Source organism: Tinamus guttatus, unplaced genomic scaffold (genome assembly GCF_059628265.1).
Source record: "Tinamus guttatus ecotype Peru unplaced genomic scaffold, ASM5962826v1 Tinamus_guttatus_pri_ptg000302l, whole genome shotgun sequence".
Lineage (NCBI taxonomy): Eukaryota > Metazoa > Chordata > Aves > Tinamiformes > Tinamidae > Tinamus > Tinamus guttatus.
The window spans coordinates 129,911-154,369 of record NW_028288836.1 but is presented as its reverse complement, the minus strand read 5'-3'; the positions used below and the strand labels follow the sequence as shown (position 1 = coordinate 154,369).

At 41.0% G+C, this 24,459-nt stretch overlaps 1 protein-coding gene across 1 annotated transcript in view; it reads right to left on the bottom strand.

Moving 5' to 3' along the window:
• The window catches only part of TRIO (trio Rho guanine nucleotide exchange factor), a 167,382-nt gene that overhangs the window by 15,764 nt on the left and 127,159 nt on the right, over positions 1 to 24,459 (bottom strand). Inside the window, exons 34-47 of the mRNA XM_088528145.1 lie at positions 20,848 to 21,140; positions 18,888 to 19,058; positions 15,266 to 15,361; positions 13,259 to 13,407; positions 12,459 to 12,525; positions 9,379 to 9,482; positions 8,655 to 8,724; positions 6,513 to 6,602; positions 5,847 to 5,939; positions 5,154 to 5,204; positions 4,872 to 4,949; positions 3,862 to 4,053; positions 2,970 to 3,147; positions 1,412 to 2,175 (exon numbers count right to left, since the gene is read on the bottom strand). Of these exons, the coding sequence (XP_088384271.1) occupies positions 1,412 to 2,175; positions 2,970 to 3,147; positions 3,862 to 4,053; positions 4,872 to 4,949; positions 5,154 to 5,204; positions 5,847 to 5,939; positions 6,513 to 6,602; positions 8,655 to 8,724; positions 9,379 to 9,482; positions 12,459 to 12,525; positions 13,259 to 13,407; positions 15,266 to 15,361; positions 18,888 to 19,058; positions 20,848 to 21,140 (2,396 nt within the window). The remainder of the gene's footprint in view (positions 1 to 1,411; positions 2,176 to 2,969; positions 3,148 to 3,861; positions 4,054 to 4,871; positions 4,950 to 5,153; positions 5,205 to 5,846; positions 5,940 to 6,512; positions 6,603 to 8,654; positions 8,725 to 9,378; positions 9,483 to 12,458; positions 12,526 to 13,258; positions 13,408 to 15,265; positions 15,362 to 18,887; positions 19,059 to 20,847; positions 21,141 to 24,459) is intronic.

Below are 24,459 nucleotides of genomic sequence, written 5' to 3'. Positions count from 1 at the left end.
TCAAAATTTTCAAAAAATTACTGTCACTCTGCCTCTCTCTCTTTTAATGAAACAATATTAATACTGTGCAAATAAAAAATACCACCATTGTGATTCACGTGCTGTGCAGCAATAGCAAAATACTCCAGTTATCTCAGCAAATATATTAGCATCACTTTTTGCAAGACAGAGCTAAATCAAATAAAAAGTTGAAAGATGATTGAGATAAAAATACAATACATGCAAAGCATATTTTTTTTCCTCTGAGGCTATTATAAAGGTAAGTGTAAGAACTAAGAGGTGAAGAAAGCTCTGTGCGTTAAAACAGTTCTATCAAGAATGCATGCACTTTAAAAAGGAACTGCAAGTTAGGTGATTTGCAAAACTGCTACTGCAGAGGAGGTGTGAGAGAGTGGTCAAAACATACATTTGTGAACAGAACACTTAGTGAGGAAGAACTGAAAGTGATTAAAAAAAAAGGCACCACATCCCGCCTACCACATCCACAGCAAGTGCCTTAAAATTTTTGCCTCATGTTTGCACATGCCCCTGTGATTACTGTGTTGCATTTCCTGGTGGACGTTATTAGAGAGAACGTGGATTCTGCTGATACCCCAGCTTTCCGCACAAACACTCCAAGTGCAGGCCAAAAGGTTGAATCTCCAGATGCCCTAAGCCAGTTCCTCTTATAATGCAGCAGAGACAAGTGGAGTCACTACTTCCACTGAAGTTTTGGTTGTGGTAGACGGACGAATATTTTAGTTAGGTTTTGTTTGTTTTGAGTGGATTGCTGGAAGCTTCCTTGACTAGACATGGGATTTAAAAAGGCAGAATGCTGTATATCAACTAAAGCTGAGAGAAAGGGGGGAAAAAAACCACAACAACAAAAAAAAACCCGAATCAAGCAGCCCAGGGAGTGCGCGGTAGACGTCCCAACGAAGTTAAAACTCAACAGGGCAATGGTGGCTGACGTGCGCGTGACAGGGAAAAAAGCCCCAAGGCAATGTTCCCAAATGTCAAAGTCAGACTGAACACGCGCTGGCTGCAGTGCATACCCCAAGGTGCTCTGGCTGCCACACTCCAGCATGTTAATCATGTGCCTTCGAATTAGAGACGGAAAAGCAAGGAGAGCAAGTTAGTAAGTACCAGCCTAGTGATCTAGGTTTTCAGCAGAGGTGGAAATCACATCTAATGTTAGCAGTTGCTTTTGTGTCTGTATACATGTTGTGGCATACGGTTTATGTATACACACACAGCGAGGTAGGCAATTTTGTTTTTTTTAATGTGCAGAAGACATTGGAAGAGTTGATTATTTCAGAGCAGTACAGCACTGGAGAGCCAGAAGTTAGTACGGAGAGTGATGGTAGTGCGCAGAAAGGGAGCATGAGAAGGTTTTAGAATTGCTCGCAGGACAGAGGTGCTCCGCTCTTACCCCATTACTCTGGGTGGAGTGAACGGACTGCTCGCTGGTCGAGGAGCATGTGCTCATGCGGTCTGTGTCCTTGCTGTGTGAAGAGTGGCGGTGGACCTGACGCTGGAGGGAGTCATTGTCCCCAGGGAAAGTGAAGGAGCCAGGGCGGCTGGCGGGGGATGCTGGGATGGAGCTCCAAAAGGAGCCCTTCTGCAGGGGGCTGCTGGGTGGAAAGGTTTCTTTGCCAAAAGGTGAAGGGAAAGTCGTGGAGAGAGGAGAGTTCATTGGTGAGATGGCTCCTGGCCTTGGCTTCCCGAGCGTCAGGGATCCTATGCTGTTTCTTGAGCGACCATCCTCTGAGCTTCCACGAGACTCTTTCTGGGCCCCATCAGCTGAGCCAGAAATGTTTCCTGGTGTCTTCCTGGGACTCTCAATAACTTTCATCTTGGGAATCTGCTCAGCTTCTCTCTGAGGACCATCCGGTTCTGCATTGGGAGGGTGCCTGTCTGGCTGGCTCAGGCCAGTTTCTAGGGAGGTGTTGTAGTGTGGCAGGGAGAGATTGTGAATGGACATACCTGACATCTTGTCTGCCTCTGCTTGGGCCGAGGCTGCAGAGGAGACCAGGACTGGGGAATGGTGTCTGACAGGCTGGGGGATCCTGGATGGCCTGCTACGGCTGGAGCTGGGGAGTCCACTACAGCTGCTGGGGCCGCTGCTGTTACCGCTACTGCTGCCGCCTCCGCCGCTGCTGTGGTTCCTCTGATATTCGATGGGGGACGTCAAGGCTGCCGTGCAGGAGGGAGAGAAGGAGATGGGGAAAGGGGGACAGGAACAAGAACAGTTTGAAATGGATATGTTTAGTGCCAAAAGGGAGCACCATTCAAATAAGATACATTTTCTTAGCAAGGCCGGTCATCCCATAAACTTTCCTGCGTTACCCTTCATGACCTGCTAAGCCTTTATTAAAAACAGAAAAGCTGAAACTGGAGAGAAATGTTTTCATGTAGATCATTCAAAAAAAAATTGGGAAACACCAAGTGTGACTCTGAATTTTCAGTTCCTTGCGTGAAAATTAATAAATAAAAATCAAAATGCAGCAACACAAAAATACAGCAAGGACTTTATGGTGCCATGTCAGACACTAATGACTACTATTTTTCTCCCACAGAGCCTGAATACTGTTACAACAGTAAGATTTGCTAACAACAGCCACAAAATTAATGCAAGTGAAATATATCACAAATAGATGCTTAAAATTCCTTGGGTTTAGTCTGCAAAGACTTGGATTTACTTAAAAGGAGTATGCAAATGCCCTAGATCAAAGGATGATGCCAATTTTAATTCACTCCTACAAAACATTTGGAAAATTTCACCAACAGAACACCATGTGAATTCTGCCTACCGCTCCCATAATAAATGCTTTAGCATCTGTTCTGAAGCAAGTGTGGGGCACATTTTGCTGAACTGTTCTGCGCCAGCTCAGGAAAAGGAAAACTTCGAAAACATTGCAGAGCCCAAAAACAACAGATGAGAGACAAGTCACTCAATTAGGAACTTTCAGGGAAAGCAAATCATTTACCATTTAAAAAGTTGCGCTGGTTTTCCAAGATTTGGTTAATTTCATGGATCCACAACTGGCGGACGCCTGGACTGGCAGAATGCAAAACAAAGGTCTCCGTGACATCGCCCGTTCTTGACGTTAGTGCAAATTTACATGGATCGTTGTCCACATTTTCCTCCAGGGAAAGGCAACTCACCTTAATGAAAAAGAGAATTTACTTGGTATATTTTCTGAGAAATACACCACTAAAATTTCTTTCTGGGTAGCTAATGTCAGATCTTCAAATGTAATTCAGATATTCATCTTTTCCATGGCACTGTGAAACAGAAGGATGACAACAAGCTAAGGACCAGAGCATGTCGTTCTTGGCACAGCTTCCCCATCGCCCTCTACAGCAGCGTTTGTTCCTGCAAGCGCAGCAGTAGTTTATTAGCTGACACCTTGTGCCTGAATAATCTCCGCCTGCCCAGTGCAAGGGAATATTTTCCAGCCCCGCTCTTCACAAGTTCAAGAGGAAGAGCTTTCAGCATTACTTGTAAATGTGCGTTACACGTTTGGACTGATTTCAGCTGAAGCCCATCGGAACTTAAGGGTTATTACCTTTCTTTGCAATGACCTGGTAATGTGATGTACACACAGTGAGAGCTGAAGAGTAAACTCTTAGAGAATGTTTATCCAGCTTTGAACAAGAACATCTGTTTTGGTGTGCTTCACAGGGGAAGCAGCAGAGAGCTAGGATGCAAGATTTCCGTTTATCAGAGCGAGCAAAAATCTTGTAAGAAGTATTTTCAGGAAAACACATCACGACGTTTTAAAATTACACATCTAGAGACTCCACACCATCCATTAGAAAACCGTTACCTTTGCAGCCCCTGCACAAGCTCAGTCAAGACCCACATACAACAGTTACCTTGATACTGTTTTTAAACAAGAATCCAGGCATGGAGAACCCTTTCTTTTTATCTAGCGGCTCACTGAAAATGACAATCTGCTCAAACAGGAAGACTCGTCTTTCCTTGCAGCGTGGCAGAAGTCCTGTGTCCTGGTCTGTGACCAAGAAAGTATCCTGGAGCAGGAGCTTACCCTGGGCTACAATTTTACCCTAAAAACAAAAGCAAGTGCAAACATATTTAGTGTGATTCTTTATTTTTTCATCCATCTCTTTGCACATCATTCTAAAATAACATTGTAATAGCTCCTGACTTTCAGAGTGAGTGTTCCTGGACATATATTCATTGATCCTCTGAAACAGTCTTTGCTGTTCCTCAAATCAAACAAGACAACCCTCCCCAAAACGAAACCAGTCAACCAGGAAAAACCTTTTCAATTAATATTGGAGACACTTTATTAGCAACACTAGTAAAAAAATCACTCCTCCCACAGTAACTCCCATATATTCTTCCAGTATCTTCCAGGGTGCCAAACAGTGGAATACTTCAAGTTCATATGTGCATCACAAACCAGAAACTGGTTTCTGGTTGACAGATGCGATTGCAGTCTGGCTGATGCATACTGCTTCAATAACCGCTTTTCATCTCCACTAGCTTTAGCAAATAAGAACAAAAGCTCTTCACCTCAGGTACTTGACTGACCTTAGCAATTCGTCCTTTGTCTACACTGCTGGAGCCAGGCCTGCTTGTAACTGATTCACCATTTTGCCAAACTTTAGTCAAAAAGGAAACTGCAAAAACACCAGCACTTCCAAGATTCAAAGAATGAAGTCCAGTGTCACTGAGATACAGATAAGGTTTCCCGGGAAGACGTCCTTGGCTTCATTTTTCACCAATCTTACCGGATTGCAAGGAAGCACCCTCTATCCACCCCTACCTTTGCCAAAAACATAAACACTAATGGACAGTTTCTAAGACTACCTGTCAAAAACTCACAGCAAAACACGTTCAAAAATTCCAGACAACTTACATCAAATCCTTGTAGGCGGCCAACATTCATCATGTCATTGCACCGTTTTGGCACTATACACATGACCTCTACAGCTCTCTGTTAAAGATGAAATAGTCAAAGCTTAATTTTTCATATATGATTTTTCAAGATAGAATTTTGTTTCATTTGCTACTGCTGATTTAAGGAGAAAGCAGCATAAAAAGTAAATATTTGCCATAATCAGAAGCTCAACAAAAGCAAAGTTGGTGTAAGTACAGAATAAAAAGCATTCAAAGCAATAATAGAAAGCGTCTGAAGTACCTCTAATTCTGTTGTGTCAAGGTTAGCTTTTTTAGAGTATTTGAGGAAGTCCTAAAATGAGAAAAACACTAATATGAGTTACTTACTCATTAACCAGCAAGCAAAGCAAAACCTTAGAAAACCTGAATTTCTATCATCCATCAGAGAATGACTGATTGCAAAAGACACTTATTATCCTCCCACCCCCACAAAACCAGATTTTGTTTTTAAAGCTGCTATGTTACTCCCTCTTCTTTTGTGGGATTTATTCCTTATTTTGTTTTATTTCATGGAATAACAAGTATTAAGGCCATGGCCTCAGTGACAAATATTTACTGAAAAGTAACCCTGTGTCAGTGACACATAGATGGAAAAGTCAGGACAAGTCTAACAACTCAAAGCACAACTGTAACTGAAAACAGCTCACAGATCCCCCCTTCTCCTGAACGTGGCATTGGTACAAATTCTACGCACTTCCAGGTCACTGATTCGAGTTCATGTGGTATTAAACCATTTTAAGAAAGAAAAAAGTTCAGTCCAAGCATTTACTGACATTTTTCACAACTACGTAAGTATGTTTGGAAACTAAACTTATGCTACACACAGATCTGGGTTCTGTTTGGGAGGAGGGGTTAAAAAGCACCCTCAATATTTAAAAAAGAAAACATATCAATTAGCAAATTTATTAAATCATTCATCTCAACATTACTTTACCTTTAGTAACAGCTGGTATTTCATAATTCTCTGCACGGGTTTTATCAGCAAGTCTGTGAGCTGAAGTCTGTGGCCCAGGCGTTGCTTTAGATCCTAAGGGTATAAAGTGTTTTGGCTTAAAATATTGTTTTGTGTAATAAGAAACACAGCCACACAGATCACCTTTAATGGCTATCACAGGAGAAATTGTCAGAAGTCAGAATAGAAATTGATCTTCAGTTAGCAAAAGATGGAATCCTTTCCATCTTTTGGATGGAACAGCTCTGTGTTCTTTTTTTTTTTAATGACTGCACAGCAAAATTCTTTTTTACGGCCACAGATTCTATACACTGTAGTTTTCTACAGTGATCCTTGCTCATCCAACATGGCTCCTTCACATGTGTGGCATACATAAGCACTGCTAGCTGCCCAGGTTAGTATCCAATTCAGTTTATATCATATACCTGAACTTTGGTTTTCTCCTCTAAGACCAGCACATCCTTGGGAACATACAACAAACTTAAGAAATCACAACAATGGCAATAACTTATAATTTGAACAAGTAAAACCAGTAGTAAAGTGCTTCTGCACATGGGTTTTTTTTGTGTGTGTGTGTCAGCATATGTGATAATGCCTAGGATTTGTACACATCCTTTACTCTGCAGATGTCATCTCTCAGGAACTTACCTCAAAAAAGGTATCGATGTACTCTGAGACAATATGCTCAGACTTTGGTTTGTTTTGGCAGTAAACTATGTACATGTGCAACCTTCTCTCCTAGAAGAACAAAGATACAGAATAATCATTATCATCATTATAATGCCAGATTAAAACAGGATTACTTAAAAACTACAACTGTTTGGAAATCTCAACATAAAAAGGCTGCATTTGAAACCATACTTACTGGGTAATACCATTATGTCAAAAGGGCAACAAAAGTCCAAAGATAGTCACCATTATGAATACTTCACAACATCAAGTGTTCAGTGATCATAGCTTCATAAATCTAACAATGAAGTTACCCATGAGCAAGACTATTTGTCTCTTTAAGCAAAAAAAAGTGTTTGAAATACATTAATTTTTATTTGAATATTTATTTTATTTTAATAATCTAATTATTATTCTAATACATTAGGATAATGTCCTCATCCTATTTAACTGCAGATAGTAGTTTGGATAAAAAGTTGGTTTGTCAATCTTTTATCTTGTGTTATCTCTCTTGCTGGAACTTTAGTAGGAAGTAGGTGATGGAGCTTGGAAAGGGTGGCATTGGTACCTTGGCGTCTGATCCTGTATTTTGTGTTCATGTTTTTAAAAAGGAAAGCAACAAAGAGAGAGTGAGCACAAACTTCTGTCTCTAAAGTTAATTTTTGATTACTACCTTTGCTTGTGAAGAAACACAGATGCTCCATATGTGCCTATTATTTACTCCAAAATCTGCACCCACCATCCCTGCCAGGACTGGTTTGCACTTAAGAGACTTTGCTGTAGTCAGAGACTTGCAGAGTACTGACCCGTGATGACAAATGGACAATAAAAAAGGAAGAAATAAGATGGAGATTGAAAAGGACACGGGAGACAGATTAAGAGCAAGAACTGAATTGGGATGTCCTAGCTTGCACGTCAGGATTTTGCTAAAGGATATGGCAGTAGCACAACAGCTTGCCTTTCCATCTGGAGTGGCAAGGGTGCCTTTCAAAGACAATTCAGTTACAAATATATCAGGAGAAAGGAAAAAAAAAAAAAAGCAGTCAGAAAAAGGAAAGTTACTCCTCCTGCATGCCTGTCTTGCCAGTGGCAGGATTCTCCCCTCTCTCCTCTTCTCCTGCTTTCTTTTACAGCCCCCTGAAGTGAAACAGCTCATTCTTCCTCATTAGACCAGAAACTGGGCCTGACTTCCACTATTACTTTTCCATTAATGCTTGGTTCCATGATTTATTTTTGCTACGCAGCTATTGACTTCAGACCAGTGGGAAATCAGAAACCCTTTAATTAGCTTTAATCTAATCTGCCCTCAGTCTTTGCTTGTGCAAACCACCCTACTTAGCAGACCAAATTCCACTTCTGTTACCTTGGGTGATTTAGAGTACCTAGAAACCTCAGCTCAAGTAGATACTACACTGTACTTCCATACAAAGGAAAAACAACAATAAAAAAGTGATGGAATTGCTGTATTGTGGCACGTCAAGCATGTCTTTAACTTTGACATATTTTAGAAAATTATCTTATTGTTGTTTCCTTTTAAAGTGTTATAACATCCACATCCATATAAATTAGAGGGGAAAGGAAGGAATTTGGGTGAAGCTATAAAGAGTATTGGACTAAAATTACAATTCAAAAATTTCTGGCACTTAAAATTTTTTTCTCAAGTGAAGAGTGAGGAAGCCAAACCACTACTGTGAGTTTCAAAAGGGATGGGATATAGAATTAATACGGAACCAAAACCTTAAATTGAAGCAACTAAGAACCACCAGCATCTTTCCTATTTCTGTTTTCTGTGTTCCATGGTAAAGCATTACTGTATCTAGTCCTGAAAGACAGGTGGTTTTGGTCATATGAAATGACACCTCCCCAGTACAGAACTAGAACTGAATTGAGAACAGGGCCCACATTCATACTTCCTTTCCACAGAAAGATGCTGCAAATAAAACCTAGATTCTTTTACGTGGTTTATAACCTCTTATAATCTCTCTCTCCACACACTTTACAGCAGGGAATACTTCATAGCACTTTTTTTAACTGTGTGCTATACCACAGATTAATTCTTAATAATCAAATGTGTGGGTCAGCAATAACAACTGCAGTTCGTCAAAGATTGCTTGTACTTACATGCTTAACAAACAGGGATCCCAGCTTTTCTGGATCTTCAAGGCACTTCTCCAACTCTCCTAAAAAGAAGCTGAACATGAACAGAGTAAGTATTCTTTCCTCATAGCATGTAAGACAGCAACAGGTCATTACAAGGCAAAGTGTGTATTTTGGGTCCACTAAACAACAGCTTTGAACCTTTTTAAGGTGAAGTACCTTTTTAAGGTGAAGTATGTGCAGGTTCTTCATGGAAATAGTGTATTATTTTATTACAGATTCTGAAGAGATACACTAAATACGTGCCCAGAAACAGAAATGCTGGTGCCCATTTATCTCACATACGTATTGAAACCTTTCTCCTTCCTTGCCCCCATGGCTGAGGTGCTCAGATTGCCATGCTAAACCATAATAAATTCTTAAAAGACTCTTTTGCTTAGTTACAGAAGACATGTTTAAAACCAAAGTCTCAAACAAACATAAAAATTTCTGTGCGCAATGCAGAACTACCCATGCTAGGACAATCAGGTGAAGTAATTGCTATAGACAAGCAACCTTGTTTAAAGCAAGTCTTCAAACCAAAATTTGTAAGGTGAATCTTCTAAATAAGTATCTACAACTCAAAGTGCAGGACTAGCTACAGGCACCTGGTTTCTGAATAACTGAGGAAAAATATGACTTTCTCAATGTAAGTACTGCCTAGGTAAGCTTGTTTGTCAGGTGACTTTTGCATTACAGGTATACATACTCTCTGTGCCAGTCATAAATCTGGTGGATGTTTCCAAATACAATCTTGTCTTTGCCCTTCATGTCATCAGGTACACCATCTTCCTTCATAAGTGCCATGTAACCCTGCAACAACCCAAGGCAATTAACTGTGAACTTTCCAAATTAAAAAAGGTGAGAGTTGTTTTTCAATCCTCCTTTCCCCAGATGCCTGCAAAACAGTCTCAGACATTATTGGGATGGAAAAACAATCAAACCAAAGAACTGCTGTAAAATGTAACACAGCACAGAGCGTGGACACAAAACCTCCAGCACTGACTTGAGGCTGTCTGGACAACACAGCTTGGTGCTAGGAATATTCATTCACTCTAGCTAATTGAGCCCGTGCAAGGAGATGAACTCTCTAAGCACACTGAGAAATTCTGCAGAGCTCTCCTGGACTGTAACTGCCTGGAGCAGTCACACTTCTAGGGCCAGATAGTGCTGCTACCAAGGACAGGTGAGAGCCATTGAACTGGCTTTGACATTACTTTTCTCTGGGTTTCTTATTTCAGACAACAAACTAACTCTACACATTATTAGCTGAGAAGGAAAGCAGCTGTACTGCAAATGGAGCTGTGCTGCAGGGACTAATATTCACAGGATGAGCAAATTGGACACCAAATAACTGCACACCAATTCTATCAGCAAGCATTTGGTTGCTATAAAGGCCCATTTGTATTTTCTAGCAGTCCTATCTCCTCTTTTTTGGTGTGTATATATACTTGTCTCTCTGTGCAATTCTATCATGTAATCAGACACACACAGATGTATTTTCAGTCTCTCAGTATTCATGCAACTCTACTCCTTCTCTCTTTCTTTTTCCTAATAGTTCTATAACTCGTTAGCAAGGTATGTTTTAATTTAGCTGAGTTTATATTTTGTCAGCCAATGTTTTCATTACTCTCCTGGAAAACAGGAAAAGTAAGATTTTGTTCTTTTAAATGCTGTAAAAGAATTATTAAAAGATTTGGGGAAAGTATACACCTGTTAAAGGTGCTTTTAAAATAAAATTCACCAACGATATTTTAATGTTTGTGCAAGAAAGGTGCACTGAAAAATATACAAACTGATCTACACCTGCATATGCATGAAATTCCTTCTTCTGGTATTGACATCAGTACAGAATTCCCTTTAGAATAACCTAAAACTGACATCTGAAAATGTTTCATTGTCCTTTCTCAATAAAAAAGATGCTTTTTGACAAGACAGAAGAAAAACTTCAATTACTTGGGACATTTTGTAACAGTACTGATCTTCAAGTGCAGTGTAAGAAAGAACATTTTACACATGGGAGCATTTTATTTCATGTATAAACTACATATCTGTGCAGTATAAATGCCCAACAGATTTAAAGCCTTCAATGTTTGAGATTTATTCAGTACAGACTTCACCTAAGGGATGGTCTTTCATGCAATTACAAGTCTGTTATCAGCTTCCCTAAAAAAAGATAGATCCAAGTGTTTTTCAAAAAAACAGTGGAGTTAAATAATGATTTTAAATTTAACCATGAAATAATTTAAGCTGATCATTTTTGGTGCCTAAATAGAAAAATGCAGCCAGATTGTGTTCAAACTAGTAGCAGCCTCAACAGCATACAGTGTCCTTCCTAAACAAAGTCTGCCTTAGCTTTTATTCTCTCAGGAACAATTGTTTAAACAGACATAAGCTTCATTACTTAGAATGACATTTAACTGCATTCAAAGCAGGTGTTGCCTGGCACGGCTCACCATTCAGAGCCCACTGTCACAACATGAACAAGAGCAAGATACACAACGTTACCTGCTCGAGCAGCATCGCTAAGGTTACCCAAGTCACACACCTACTGAAGTGTTGGCAGAATAGGGGCCCAAATTAATGCGTAATGCAACAAACTAATGTGGCAAGCACACAGTAACAGAAGGGACTGTGAGGCTGCCTGTGGATTCACAGATTTTAAGTCCTCCTACATGCACAAATAAGCAATTAAGAAGATTAAATATATTGATTTGTAAAGCCTACTCCTCACTGTGTAAGAATAGGTAAAAGGGTCACACAGAATGATAGGGAAAACAAGTATGGCTATTACAAACTGATTTTCAATTTAGCCATTAAAAATAATTGTTCAAAACTTGCTGTGGTGAAAGCTCTGCAGGACTTGTTACAGACTGTGGAGCTTGCAATAAGTACACTGCCTTGTGTGGATGACATTTAAATATCAGCCTTACCGAGTTTATTAATCAGATAAAAAATAGCTTGTGGCACTTGACAATATAGGATGTGCTACTGATAAAAAAAGATATTCGAGATTGGTATCACGCAAGCAGGATATTCATACAGGACTGAGTTTCTTTCTTTCTTTTTTTTTTTTTTTAAATCTTAAACGTTAATGTTTCTCAGCCCCCCGCCATACAGTTCAGCTGAGAAAAGCTCCTCTGGAGGAGGATTCAGAGAGAGAACCAGATTTAAGATCTAATACAGGAAAAAAATGTCTTTTTCCTTCTTTTCCTCTTTCCAGTTAAAATAAGAGAGTTTAAGAATTGAAGCTCATTAGGCTGAAATTCACTGTCATGTACGTTTCCTAAACTCTTACATACGCCTCACACGGCTGTCGAGGGCTTCAGGCAGGCGTGTGTTACCTCACTTGATCGAAAAGGGAAACTAAGCAGTCTCAGAGAAGCCCAGCAGTAGGAACCAAAGTAGGTCTTTCAAAACCCAGGATAGTTGCTCTACCTGCTGAGCTGCAATTTTTTTTTTGAATTTAGCTAAGCTAAATAAAACCATCTCTAGTCTAAGACATTATTAGGCCAGAAGTAGTGATTTTAAAAAATGACCAAGAACTACATTCTACATTCTTCAGAAAAACAGTAAGATGCACACAACAATGGGAAAAAAAAAAAAAAAAAGGAATGAGACTTGTTGCAGTGTTTCTAACACATCAAAAGCTTGCAGGAGAAAAAACTCATAACACAAACATTAACATTTTCACACTTTCTTCCCATGTTTTGTTTTGAAAAAGCTATGGGGCTTAGGCCCCACAGCTGGTTGGCACCACAGAAAATAAAAGCAACAAAAACTCCATACCTCAACTACATAGCCCAGATCTCGTACATAATCTCGCTCTGTTTCCACTAATTCCTGTAAGACATAGCTAAAATGGAAAGGAAACGGTGAACATTTCATTAAAAAATGAAACAATTAAAAAATGCGACACAACACTTTATGCATCTGCAATCACACATGTTTGGTAAGCGGAGTTGAGAATGCAAGTCCTTTCCAAGGAAGATGTTTCTTTGGAACCAGGGCACTCTCACTTCTGTTTATAATCTCAGATGTTTTCCTACATTTGTCATTAAAATTAAACATTCAGCTATTGTTTAAAATAAAATGTTATGCCTCTGGTCAAGAGAAAAAAAACAACGCAGGAGACTCTTAAGTTTATGAACTGAGAATTATTTCTTCCTAGAGATTTAAATACTTCTTGAAACCAGGCGTGTTTTGGTTCTACCATGGTAACAGTTCACTACAATACACAGAAGTTATGAGTCCATAAGGGAATGGTGTGGGTGACCAGGAAAACAGGAAAGATTCGTCTTCTGAAGCCTAGCAGCCCTCGGAATACTTAAAATTCGGCACCCCTCTCCGTAACAGTTGAGTTACGCACAATAAAATTTGAGTATAGATATGGCTGAAATTAAGTTACAAGAAATTGAAATTGCAGCTAGCATTTAAGAAAATATCTTTGGCTGCTTGCTTGACACCTGACACAACCCCTACCCCTTCCAGACAGTTTCTTGCTGACAGTTCAACAGACAGGACAGTTTCTAATATTCCATTTATCTTTGCAAAACACATCAAAAAACAGAGCAAAAACATGGTCTTACTGTCGTCTTTTTAAGGAGCTGGATTTCCTTTCTTCCATCTCATCTATGGGTGACGAGGAGGAGAGAAGGGAGTTGTCTGAAGGGTTGAAGGAGGGACTGCTGCTGTCACCTTGATCTACCAACAGGGAACTTGGACGGTCCTCAAGGGCCTGAGAAGGTATTGGAGAAAGACAGTAAAAACGGCTCATTCCCCCTTCATCCACATACGGCTGTAAACAGGAACCTACGGGAGGGCAAATACTGCAGTTCGGCAAGGAAGGCCTCAAGCTTCTGTGAAGCCAATCAACATCTTGGCTATTCAGGACTATTTAGGATCTCTGAAGCAGAGTATTTAAAACAGACTAGCATTGTGACTAGGATTTCAGCACCTCTCCAATCTGTATGCCCTTGTCCTAACTTCAGCCCTTTCCAATGCAAGTTACTTTTGATAATAAATGGGACCTCTTTAGGGGAGATACTTTGCATGTTACGTTTTTGTCATGACAAAAGTGACATTTTGCCACATACTTTGTCATAAATAAATACTGATTTGGTCAAGACAATATTGGATTTTCACACACCCAATGTTGCTTTCGAGCTCCATGACAGTTCAGATCCTCAGAAAGAGTCTCCATGCCTTACACATGATAGATTGCCTCCCTTGGCTATCTGCTATAAAGACTATGAGTCTTCTACTTCTCAATCAGGTGGCTCAGCCATGAAGAACATGGATAAGCTTCTGTGAAATATTTATTGGTCCTCTTCAATTCATAGCCATGGTCTTGGATCAAGCTGCAGTTATGCATCACATTCTCCTCAAATGTTACAGCAGGACACATTTACATCACCAGGGTGGGGTTCAGCTGTAATTTCCGCCCTCTCTTCACAAAAAGTAAAATTCCAATAATAATATGACATAAAGAGAGGGGCCAAAAACCAAGATGAGCTGACCTTTGGCCAGAAGGGCAAAATGAAAAGATCCCCACCAAGGACTATATGCAGGGATCGTTGAGCTAAATTCACTGCTAGGCTGCCTGAAAGACATGTGAACTATCAAACTTGTCATTAAGGAAAAGCTGCTTTGAATTTTTCTGTAGATGACTTCTTGTTCACTATTCTGGTACAATGAAAGTAGAAAACAAAGGTAAACCTCCCCAAGAATGTAATTTTCTTGTAGCAATACAAGCTAATTTTATACTTTGGAATGCGAATCCAAATTTCTCATTTAGAAATTTAAAGCTGCGTTAATCAAGAAAGGGACTGGTCTCTAGTGCCACAGGGTTGCCACTTTGCAACTCTACAGAGTTTTCACTGTGGCACTGCACACTTATTACTAGGCCCAACATTGTCTATGCAGCAAAAGGCAGACTAAAAGTATAGTGAGCAGGATGGATTTATTTCATGGAATTACCATGCACCCTATTCTGACAGTAGTCAGTGACTGTCTTCAGGAATACGTAAGCTCTCAAGCACAGGAACTTTAAAAAGCAGACACGAGCTGCTGCTACTGCATTTGTTTGCAAACACTGCAAAGCAAGGAAAGAGCAGCTAACATACAAAATGGTCCTCTCAAATATTTTTGCCTTGCCATGTTGCCTACAGAAAGGTAGATAACCCTCACGCAAAAACATCCATGCCATCTATTTTACTGCTTAAATTCTGCAAGATTTACAGCAAATTTAGTTTCAGGTTTTCTTCTAACAAAGTTGTATCATGCAAATCAGAGTAACCCTGACATGGCACTGATTCATGGCAGCAGTAGTACACAAATGAATCTTTTTCCCTTTCTTCTCTCCCATATTCATTATTTTCCTCTCCCTACATCACCATCTATTTTGCAAGCATTTTCACAAAAGCGTAGGTACAAAGTGACCTGCATGCAAAACCAGATGATGACTTTTGAGACAAGACATCAAGCTTTAAAAGTCAAAGGTATTATGCGCAGAACAGGCACAAGCCTATTTGTTGAACAGCAAGTCAGGACTTTAAGACAGCACTTTATTAAACACGTGACTTTGCCAGCCTTACCATTTTACTTTTGACGAGCTCTTCAATTGCACTGACTAGTTCTGCAGCACTGGGTGTCTCGGAGCTGGTCGGCCGCACTAGTAATCGAGAAGATGTCTGCGCAGGGACACAAAGGCAGGAGAATCACGGAGTTAGCTTTGCACTTGCACAAGGATCAAGAGTCCTCCTTGGCATCTCTCTCAGTCAATAATTGTCACTTTAATGTAATACTAAGATCATGCCCCATCCAGCTTACGCAACTGGATTTGGAAATTTTAGGTAATCTCCACAAAAAAAAAGGTATGTTGAAAGATCTTACTGTGTTCTGTTAAATCTCCTGGGATGAAAAAAATATATATCCAGTTTCTACATGGATTAGAAGTCAAGGACATATCTGTTAGCTTGCCTGTTAGAATAAAGCCTGCAAATAGCTACAAAAAATGGCCTGACTGGACAGCAGTCCAGGGGCTGCTAAAAATGGCTGACTGAATGGACAGCAAACAGTTATTTGTTCTGCTTGTTAAACAAAGCAGCAACTGCAGAAAAATAAAAGAGAACCAAGACAGTTAAAATACAGTAGGAAACAACTACTAGCTAACAAAAAGTACGCAACTAACTCAGGAGCATCTACTTTTCTAAAGCAGCTGAACTACACTGCCCAGATTCAGAGGGGAAGTTGAGCTCACCATTCCTTGTGCCATCCATTTTCCCCAAAGGTATGTGTAGAGCATAGAAGGTCTCTGGCCTCACAAGCTATAAAATGCCAGTTTATAGATACAACTGGAGGTAAAAAGGTGTTCACAGCAAAGGATCCCGGGAGAGGACCATTCAATTCAGCACCAGTAATTTGCAAACACAGAGTGGTTTGCACATTACATTTATCATTAAATAACTGCAAAGTGGAAACAGGGTGTAATATGAGCCCTACTTCATATTACAAGCAGCACAGTGAACACATCACATGGGGCAGGGTAAGCTGTTCTGCAAATGTTTCCAACAGTTCGGACAAAGAAATGGCACGTACAATGACTTAACACAGGAGGTCCTGCCCAAATGAAGGGTGGGTGTTCAAGGCTCCCCATGATTCAATGAAGAAAAAAAAAAAATGTTTCAGATAGTTTGCCTTGTATTTGTCGTATTCAAAAAGGAAAATAGGGGGCTGGGTAGGCAAAGGAAACACAGATAAACTTAAATGGCGAGATAGGGGAACTGAGCCAAAGCAGAGATGGAACACAAGTCAACATAATGCTGTGTCAGAGTTAACAAAAAGAGAGAACAAAAAAACAAAAGTAATTAGTTTCACATTAATATAACTGATATTGAAACTTCAGCATTGCTTATCAAAAAGTAAATGCAAAGAACTTGTAAACTGCCATCAAGTGCAAATCCATGAGGTGTGCAATGATTCTACTGAACACAGGAATGCATACTGTGCAGATGAGCTCTTACGGGACAAAATGGTCATGTTATTTAGTGATATCTGACAAATTAACATGGCCTAGCACATGCACGCACACCAAAACCCGAGCAATCATACAGCTCACGTATCTCTTAGGCAAGCTTATGCTCCTGATTTGGATATGAAAACCAAGTTTTCACTTTGGATGTACAGCTAAAGGCAGCCTTACAAAATATTGGCAGAGTTGCAATCCAATCCTTGTCAAGGTCCCTCCTTCCAATTGCTGCTGACAAGAGCATACAGGGTGTGACAGTCGGTGGAACTTTAGTTCCAGCTCGAGCAGGTGTAAGTGTGTATTAATCACATCATGGAGATGGTGAAAACAGAGCAGGGCACCTGCCTGTTGACCCTCTTCTGCACGACCTGCTCCAGGAGCAGGACGCAGCCCCTCTCCAGAGAACGAGGAGAGGAGGAGGAGGTGTGGGCAAGTGCGAGGAGCTGCCACAGGGAGTTTCCAGGCTGAGCGTGGCCCAGGAGCCCTGGTGAGGAAGAAGGGCCTGCGGCGAGGAACAGCCAAGCACTGAGGTCACAGAGAGGAGGAGACGATCCTGGGGAGCCACAGGAAGAGCAGCCCAAGAAACCACGGAGCACAGCAGGAATGTGAAAGAGGTCTCCACCCAGAAGGCAGACAGCAGGGGACTTGTACTCAAACCTTTTATTAATCAGTAACTCTGTCCACAGAACTAGCGGAGTCCTCCTAGATGAAACTCAGCTCTAGCTTTTTGCTTTTGCCTTCCCATAAAGTGTCTGCTTTAGGTTCTGTAAACCGGTGGTGTCTCTTGGTGTGTGGGTGTCAGGAAGGCCCAGGCAAACTCCCAGGCCACCGCACAACAGGACCTTTCTGCCTCCCACCACACAGTAGGACAGACATCACACCAAAGCCTTGGGCCTCAGAAAAATCACAACTTGCATATTTCAAAAAAATACAGTACAGGATTCACTGCGCCAGTTTTTAACTCACTTCCTTAAAGTCTTCTCTGTAATGCAGTCTAAGCTACTTTAAAAACTGCCCCACCATGTTTTCACTGGAGTGGGTGCGCATCAATCTTTCAAGAAGTGAAATTAGAAGCTAAGGTTGAAAGCTACTCAGAGACTCCTAACTCAATGGTCTCTGGGTTCTGACTTTGCTCCAGAAATGCAAAAGTGAGTGGACACTGACCTATAAGCATATTCCTTCACATGACTGTTTGTGCCATGTGAGAAGAACTGTAAAACAAAAAGTGATTTTCACATGGAGATTTTTAAATAAGGCTTTCCATCAGCCTTTTATACCACTGAAGGGATATGCAAATATAGTAGCTTATCAACAGAAACTTTAACGTTTTCACCAACATTAGTTGTATTGTCTTTCTAAACCTCAAAAGGAGATTATAATTTTCTAGCAATAAAGTAGTCTGTCAATTCTGAAGCCAGACAAGACTTTAAAAAGTATTTTTTCTTGTTTTGTTTCAGGAATACTTCCCAACACATTAGCCCATGAACCATACATTACACACATTTCCAATTCAGAAGACACGTAAAGTACAGAAGCCAGACATTTTGATCCCAGGAGTGGCAGTTTCAGGGATGATTGAGATCCCCACCAAAAAAGAGTGGGATAAAAAAGAAAAAAAAAAGTTAACAATATAAGCCAAAACTGTCAAAAACATCTGCCTCAAACCAGTGAGTAACCACCCACAAATTCAATAACAATGAGCACATATGTGCAGATTTTTTTTTCTAACCAGAAATGCGTTTAACAAAAATTGAAAGGCATAATGAATAGTCTATGATCTAAAAAGGTCTCCAATGAACAACAGCTAATTTCTCCAGATATATCCTTGCTGATAGATCCTTTAACCTAAATGCTCAGACATGATTGTAAAACAAAAATCAAATCACTAAATATGGCATCTGTTAAACAGATGTAGAATAGGATCGCATATACAGGTTGCCCGTTTGAAAGTGTTTTTTTTTTTTTTAAAGAGTTCTCCATTTGTGCAGTTAAAATAGAGATACATTTCATTCACAATTTTTCCACAGCAAATCCTTTTAAAAATGTCTGAAGTTATTATTCCTTTCTATAGTTACTATTTCTGTCTAACATAAAGGTATATTACCTACATTACATAGACTTCTGGAAACATAAGAAAGATTTGGGTGAAGTTATTTCAATGTGCAAACGTTCCCTGCTTTCCTTCCTACCTTGTCATCCTGTGAATCAGGTTGGAGAAGACTGTGCTGTTGAATTGCCATGGGAGGAGGCAGCGGTACAGCATCTGCTCCCTCTTCACCTTCTTCCTCTCCACAGCTCTGCATGCCTGAGGAGGATGACTTGGAGAGAGTGCCGCTGCTCAGCCCCTCATTCCGACCTCTCTGCAAATAAAAGCAAAATATTCAAGCTCTATTACCTCCTCAGCAGTGCAAACCTAGTTAACTAGAAGCTTGTTTCAAATAAGTCTGTTCTGTAGACTCATCTTTCTGCTGGCAAGCTGAGATGATCCTTCTCAATCGATGAAAAAGCAGATGCCAAAAACGGCCTTTATTTTTTTTTCTCTCCCAATGTTTGGTAAAAGCAGATGGATTGAAATACTAAGAACCAGGCATTCAGTTTGAAATGTACTCTAGGGAAGTGTTATCAAAGCAGTGCTTGCATGCCAAGTTCATCTTGGTAAAATACAAGCTGTATTCTTCTCACTTAGAAATGTAAGAACTTTGCATGTGAAATACCAGCACTTCTAATACGATTTTTGAAGGCTACAAAAAACTATTACAACATGAAGAATTTTGACAATCACCCTTTCTGAATTTGACCTCTTTGCTCTTTAAAACAGACTGCTGTATCAAAATTGTTTTGAAAGGCAGTTTTACCAACAAAAGTAACTATGATTTCCATTACCCGTAGCTTAATGTAACTGACCTTAAGGGACAACCTTACTACCTTTAAAGGAGTAAACGGTCCTATGGCTTTTTTTTTCCCTTCACTTTCAGGCAGGAGCCTTAGTTTCTTCCTTACTCTCAGAACTGCAGAATAATGATTACTTCCAAAGCAAACGCTGCAGCTGCACCATGCAGTTGGGTTGCTTTTTACAGCCTGACATTCAAGGACAGAGGCTAATGTTCTTTCCCAAACCACATGTCCCACTTCACCATCTTGCCAAGCCTCTGGTCTTTCTCTTCCTACTTACACAGTAGGACTTCACTGTTTCCAAGTTTGCAGCAAAACATGCCAGGAGCAAGGAAAAAAAGTAAAAAAGAAAAATTATTGGGCATCTGAGACCAGTTTTCTATACAGTCACCATCAAAACCACTAGGCAGATGCAGGCGGAGGAAAAAGGACCGATGGTGTGGTGCTCAAGTGACTGCATCCGTGGAAGCAGCAGAACCCTGTTCATTTCAGCCTGAGCTACAGGTTCGTAACAGGAAAGTTTGGCCTCACCTGTGCCTAACTGGATGCAGGCTCTACTGATACATGCGTTCCGGACTCAGGAGAACATGTGCAGTTGTGGGAGAAGGGGAAATCTTTGGTAGATTACAGATTTGGTGGCAAATCTGTAATAGCTCACCCTTTGCTTTCCTCTAATGAAAACTGACATGTTTATTATTTAACTGATGGCAGCTACCCTTTGATTTTAAGGGTCAGAAATATTTCTGTGCTCTAGCTCTTGCTCAAGGCAGAAAAAAAAAGCTTTAAGCAGTTAATTAGCTTTCCTTGTATCGATCCAGATCTATGAGCAAGAGAAAAAAGGGAAACACAAACTGACCTCGTTACTCCCTAAACTTGAACCACCTTTACTCACAAGGCCACCTCTTTTCAGTGAAATAAAGGCTAGAGCCAGAGAACAACTTCCTCCCCCATTTCTGCTCTTAAACTAGAGTTCTTTCTTCACTGAACTTTATTAAAACTCTCAGTACTGAAGGGCATATCCAATGCCTGGCAAAGGGTGTAAGCAGAGAACAGTAGTCATCAAGTATGAGCAATATGTGTCACATGCCATTTAGTCTCATCTGCTGCAGAGTCAACTGAGCAGGCAGCCTTTACTTGATCACATTCAGCTCTAGCAAAGACAGAAAACAAGTCTTTTGTTAGGTTTGCTATCCAAAGGCATAACTTGATAGCACATCCCATGGAACATACCACAAGGAAGTTACCCTGGACACTTACCTCTTCAATAGTTTCATCTTGTGGGGTTGCTGCGCTATCATCAGAGTCCTTCTGAGAGCCTGCATCTGCACTTTTGCGAACCTCTCTGCTCTTCTTATGCTTATGGGCCAGTTTTTTGACATGCCCATCTGCCTTCCCACTGCTAAGCCGCCTCACAGGGCTGGTGAGCCATTTTCTCAAAGTGTTGCCAGGGCGCTTGGGGCCCGGGGAGCTCTGTGCACCGATCATGTGGGGCTGGAGCGATGTTACTGAAGCAGGAGGACTGGCGTCATTACTGGAGACTGACAGGGAGTCTGAGGAAAAAATGTAAGGGGACATTTAAACAGGGAAATACTGGTAAGTAAAAAAGCAAGGCAAAGAAAATGCACAGTAATAATCCATTTGTGTAGGAGCCCAGGTCAGGGCTCTCCAGTATAAGAGAAAGATGAAGGTCCTGGAGCAAGTCCAGCAGAGGGTCACCAAAACGACGGAGGAACTGGAGCGCTTCTCATACAAGAAAAGGTTGACAGAGCTCAGACTGTTCAGCCTGGAGAAGAGACAAGACAACTAAGGGGGGATTTTATCAATGCACTTAGGTATCTGAAGGGAGGGTGTCAAGAAAAAGGGGCCAGATCTGTTTCAGTGGTGCCCAGTGACAGGACAAGAGGCAGTGAACACAACCTGAAATACGGAAAGTTCTGTATTAACCTAACGAAAAACTTATTTACTGTGAGAGTGACTGAGCACTAGAAGAGGTCACCCAAAGATGTGGCATCTCCATCTTTGGAAATAGTCAAAATTTTCCATGAAAATCCTGGGCAATGTGCTCTAGGTGATTCTGTTAGAGCACAGGGGCTGAAATAGATGATCTTTAAAGGACCATTTGAGCCTCAACTGCTCTGTGATTCATTAAGTGGCTGCACATACCTCCTGACCCAAATATATATTCATATTTGGCACTGCTGCCACTCATCTGACAGTGGAGCATAAATTCAATATGTCATTTTATCGAGCCTCAGGATCAGCAGTATTTTTTTGCATGACAGTGCCTGAAATTCTGCAGTCAGAGGGTATACTTCTCCCAAGCCACACTGATATGTGCCTGAGGTCAGTATAATTTTCCAACTGAAGCTCCTGTCACTTGGATAGTATACTTACGATAAAAACTCACTGAGCTATTACTAGACTATATATTTTTTCCTCAGTCCAATGCAGTGCTTTTTTCCCAGCAATACTCTTCCTAAATACATAGTTTTTAGGCACATTCACTTCACACCACTCCTATGAGCATTATCTACCATTAGCATTTTTAAAAGGCCCTGCTAGTCAAGCATGCTTTTTTTTTTCTGTGTTGGCGCTATTGGAGATAGATTAGTTTATATAAGGAAGACATAAATAATGTTTCGTTGAATCTTTCTACTGCTGGGAATTAAATGCAGTGTTTGCATTCCTCCTTGAAGCCTGACACAGATGGGCAGGTCACCTCTTCAGAGAGCCTTTCTGTAAGAAGCGGCCTATTGCCAACCTAGCCAGATGGGGTTTCACTTTGGCAGGATAACGCAGGCATGGTCTGGTCCCACAGCAAGAACCTTCTCTGCAGACGCCCAAGTACCCCGGGTCTGCGCGGGAGCGTGTGAGGCGGCGCTGCTGCCGCAGAGCACGAGCGCAAACCGCGGTGCAGAAGCCTCAACTGGAGTGGCAAAAGGGACACACACTAGGAAGGCAGTAAGACTTGTTATTTTTCCAAGCTGGTGCAAGAGGCTTATCTCAAAGACTTCAAATTATTCAAATCTCCTGTAAGCTGCATTGTGTCAATGAGCACATATATAGCAGTAACTGCTACCAACCAATGCTTTCATCACAAAACAAGAGTCCTCACTAGGAGGCCGACCCTCAGCCCAGCAGGCGGCTGCTCGCACTGCGAAGCAAGACCCTGGGAACCAGGGCACACCTTCAAAATCATTTTCTAGGCCCTGCTTGAGTTGTGCTGCACAAGTCTAAGCTGACTTCCGGTGACAGTGTTAACCTGGTTTCAAGACCTTACTAATGGTCTGTTATAAAAAAGCAGAATAATAATTACGCTACTCAACTTTGTCTCTGAATCCTGGGCTACTGGTGCTCCAAGATTACCCACACTTTTCTCTTGGTCAAGTGGGAAACATAAGGAAGCAATTAGTTACCTACAACAACAGTTTCCAACTTGCCATCTGAGGACCCCTCCAATCCCATGGATTACTTCTTAAGGCTCCTTAGTATCTATGTTAGAAGAACAAGACTACTAGCCATTGCCACTGGGTTTTTGTTTTTTAAATATAGTGATCTGCTCATTAAAACACTTCCCAACCATGTGCAAGTTCTTCATAGGGATTCAAACAATCTCCTATAAAACCTTTGTAAGAAGGCAATTTAACTGCCCTTTAGCCCAGCTCAGTTTTACCTTTGCTGGAGGATGCATCTTTTAATTTTTTTTTTTGATTTCAGAAATCAAAGCAAATATCAATATGTAGGCATTTCAATAAATATTTTTCTGCTACTCTGCTAGTGGAGGACAGAAGAGCAGAAAACAAAAAAGCAGTGCTGGTGTTCATGTAAATAAGTGGCTTCAAATACAAACGAAATGCTTTGCTTTAAAGACTTCCAAGTCAGACGATGTTATCATTGCTCAGCCAAGTTTATCTTTCATTTGTATGTATTTTTCAAGTCCTAGCGACAGTCCAGACAAATTCTTTCTACAAATAAGAGAGCACTTTTTCTTGTTTATAAAAGAAATGCAGTTATTAAGCCTTCATGCTGATGTTCCCCATGTTCTAACCATTCCATATTTTTTCTAGTTGTTGCGTTTTCTCTTCCACAGTTATTCCTTCTTATGTAAGAAAAACAGTAGTCTGTGGTAACTCGTTGCTTTATTTTTAAATAAGCTGGCTTGTCCCTAACCATCTAAAATACCTATAGTTAACTTTTTTTTTTGAGGAGGACGAAAAAGGTGCTGGACAAAGGAGGACAAGAAGGTGCTCAAGAGTAGTCAGCATGGACTCACCAAGGGGAAATCTTGCTTGACTAACCTGATAGCCTTCTATGATAGAATGATCAGCTGGATAGATGAAGGGAGAGCGGTGGATGTCGTCTATCTCGACTTCACCAAGGCTTTTGGCACCGTCCCTCACAACATCCTCCTGGGCAAGCTTTGGAAGTGTGGGGTAGATGAGTGCACAGTGAGGTGGATTAGGAACTGGCTGGATGGCAGAGCTCAGAGGGTGGTGATCAGCAGTGCAGAGTCTAGTTGGAGTCCTGTAGCTAGCAGAGTCCCCCAGGGGTCAGTCCTTAGTCCAGTCCTGTTCAGTTTATTCATCAATGACCTGGATGAAGGCACAGAGTGCTCCCTCAGCAAGTTTGCTGATGATACCAAACTGGGAGGAGTAGCCGATACCCCAGAGGGCTGCGCTGCCATCCAGAGGGACCTGGACAGACTGGACAAGTGGGCAGTGAAAAACCTCATGAAATTCAACAAGGGCAAGTGCAAGGTCCTGCACCTGGGGAGGAATAACCCCAGACACCAGTACAGGCTGGGGACTGACCTTCTGGAGAGCAGCTCTGCAGACCTGGGTGTCATGGTGGACAACAAGTTGACCATGA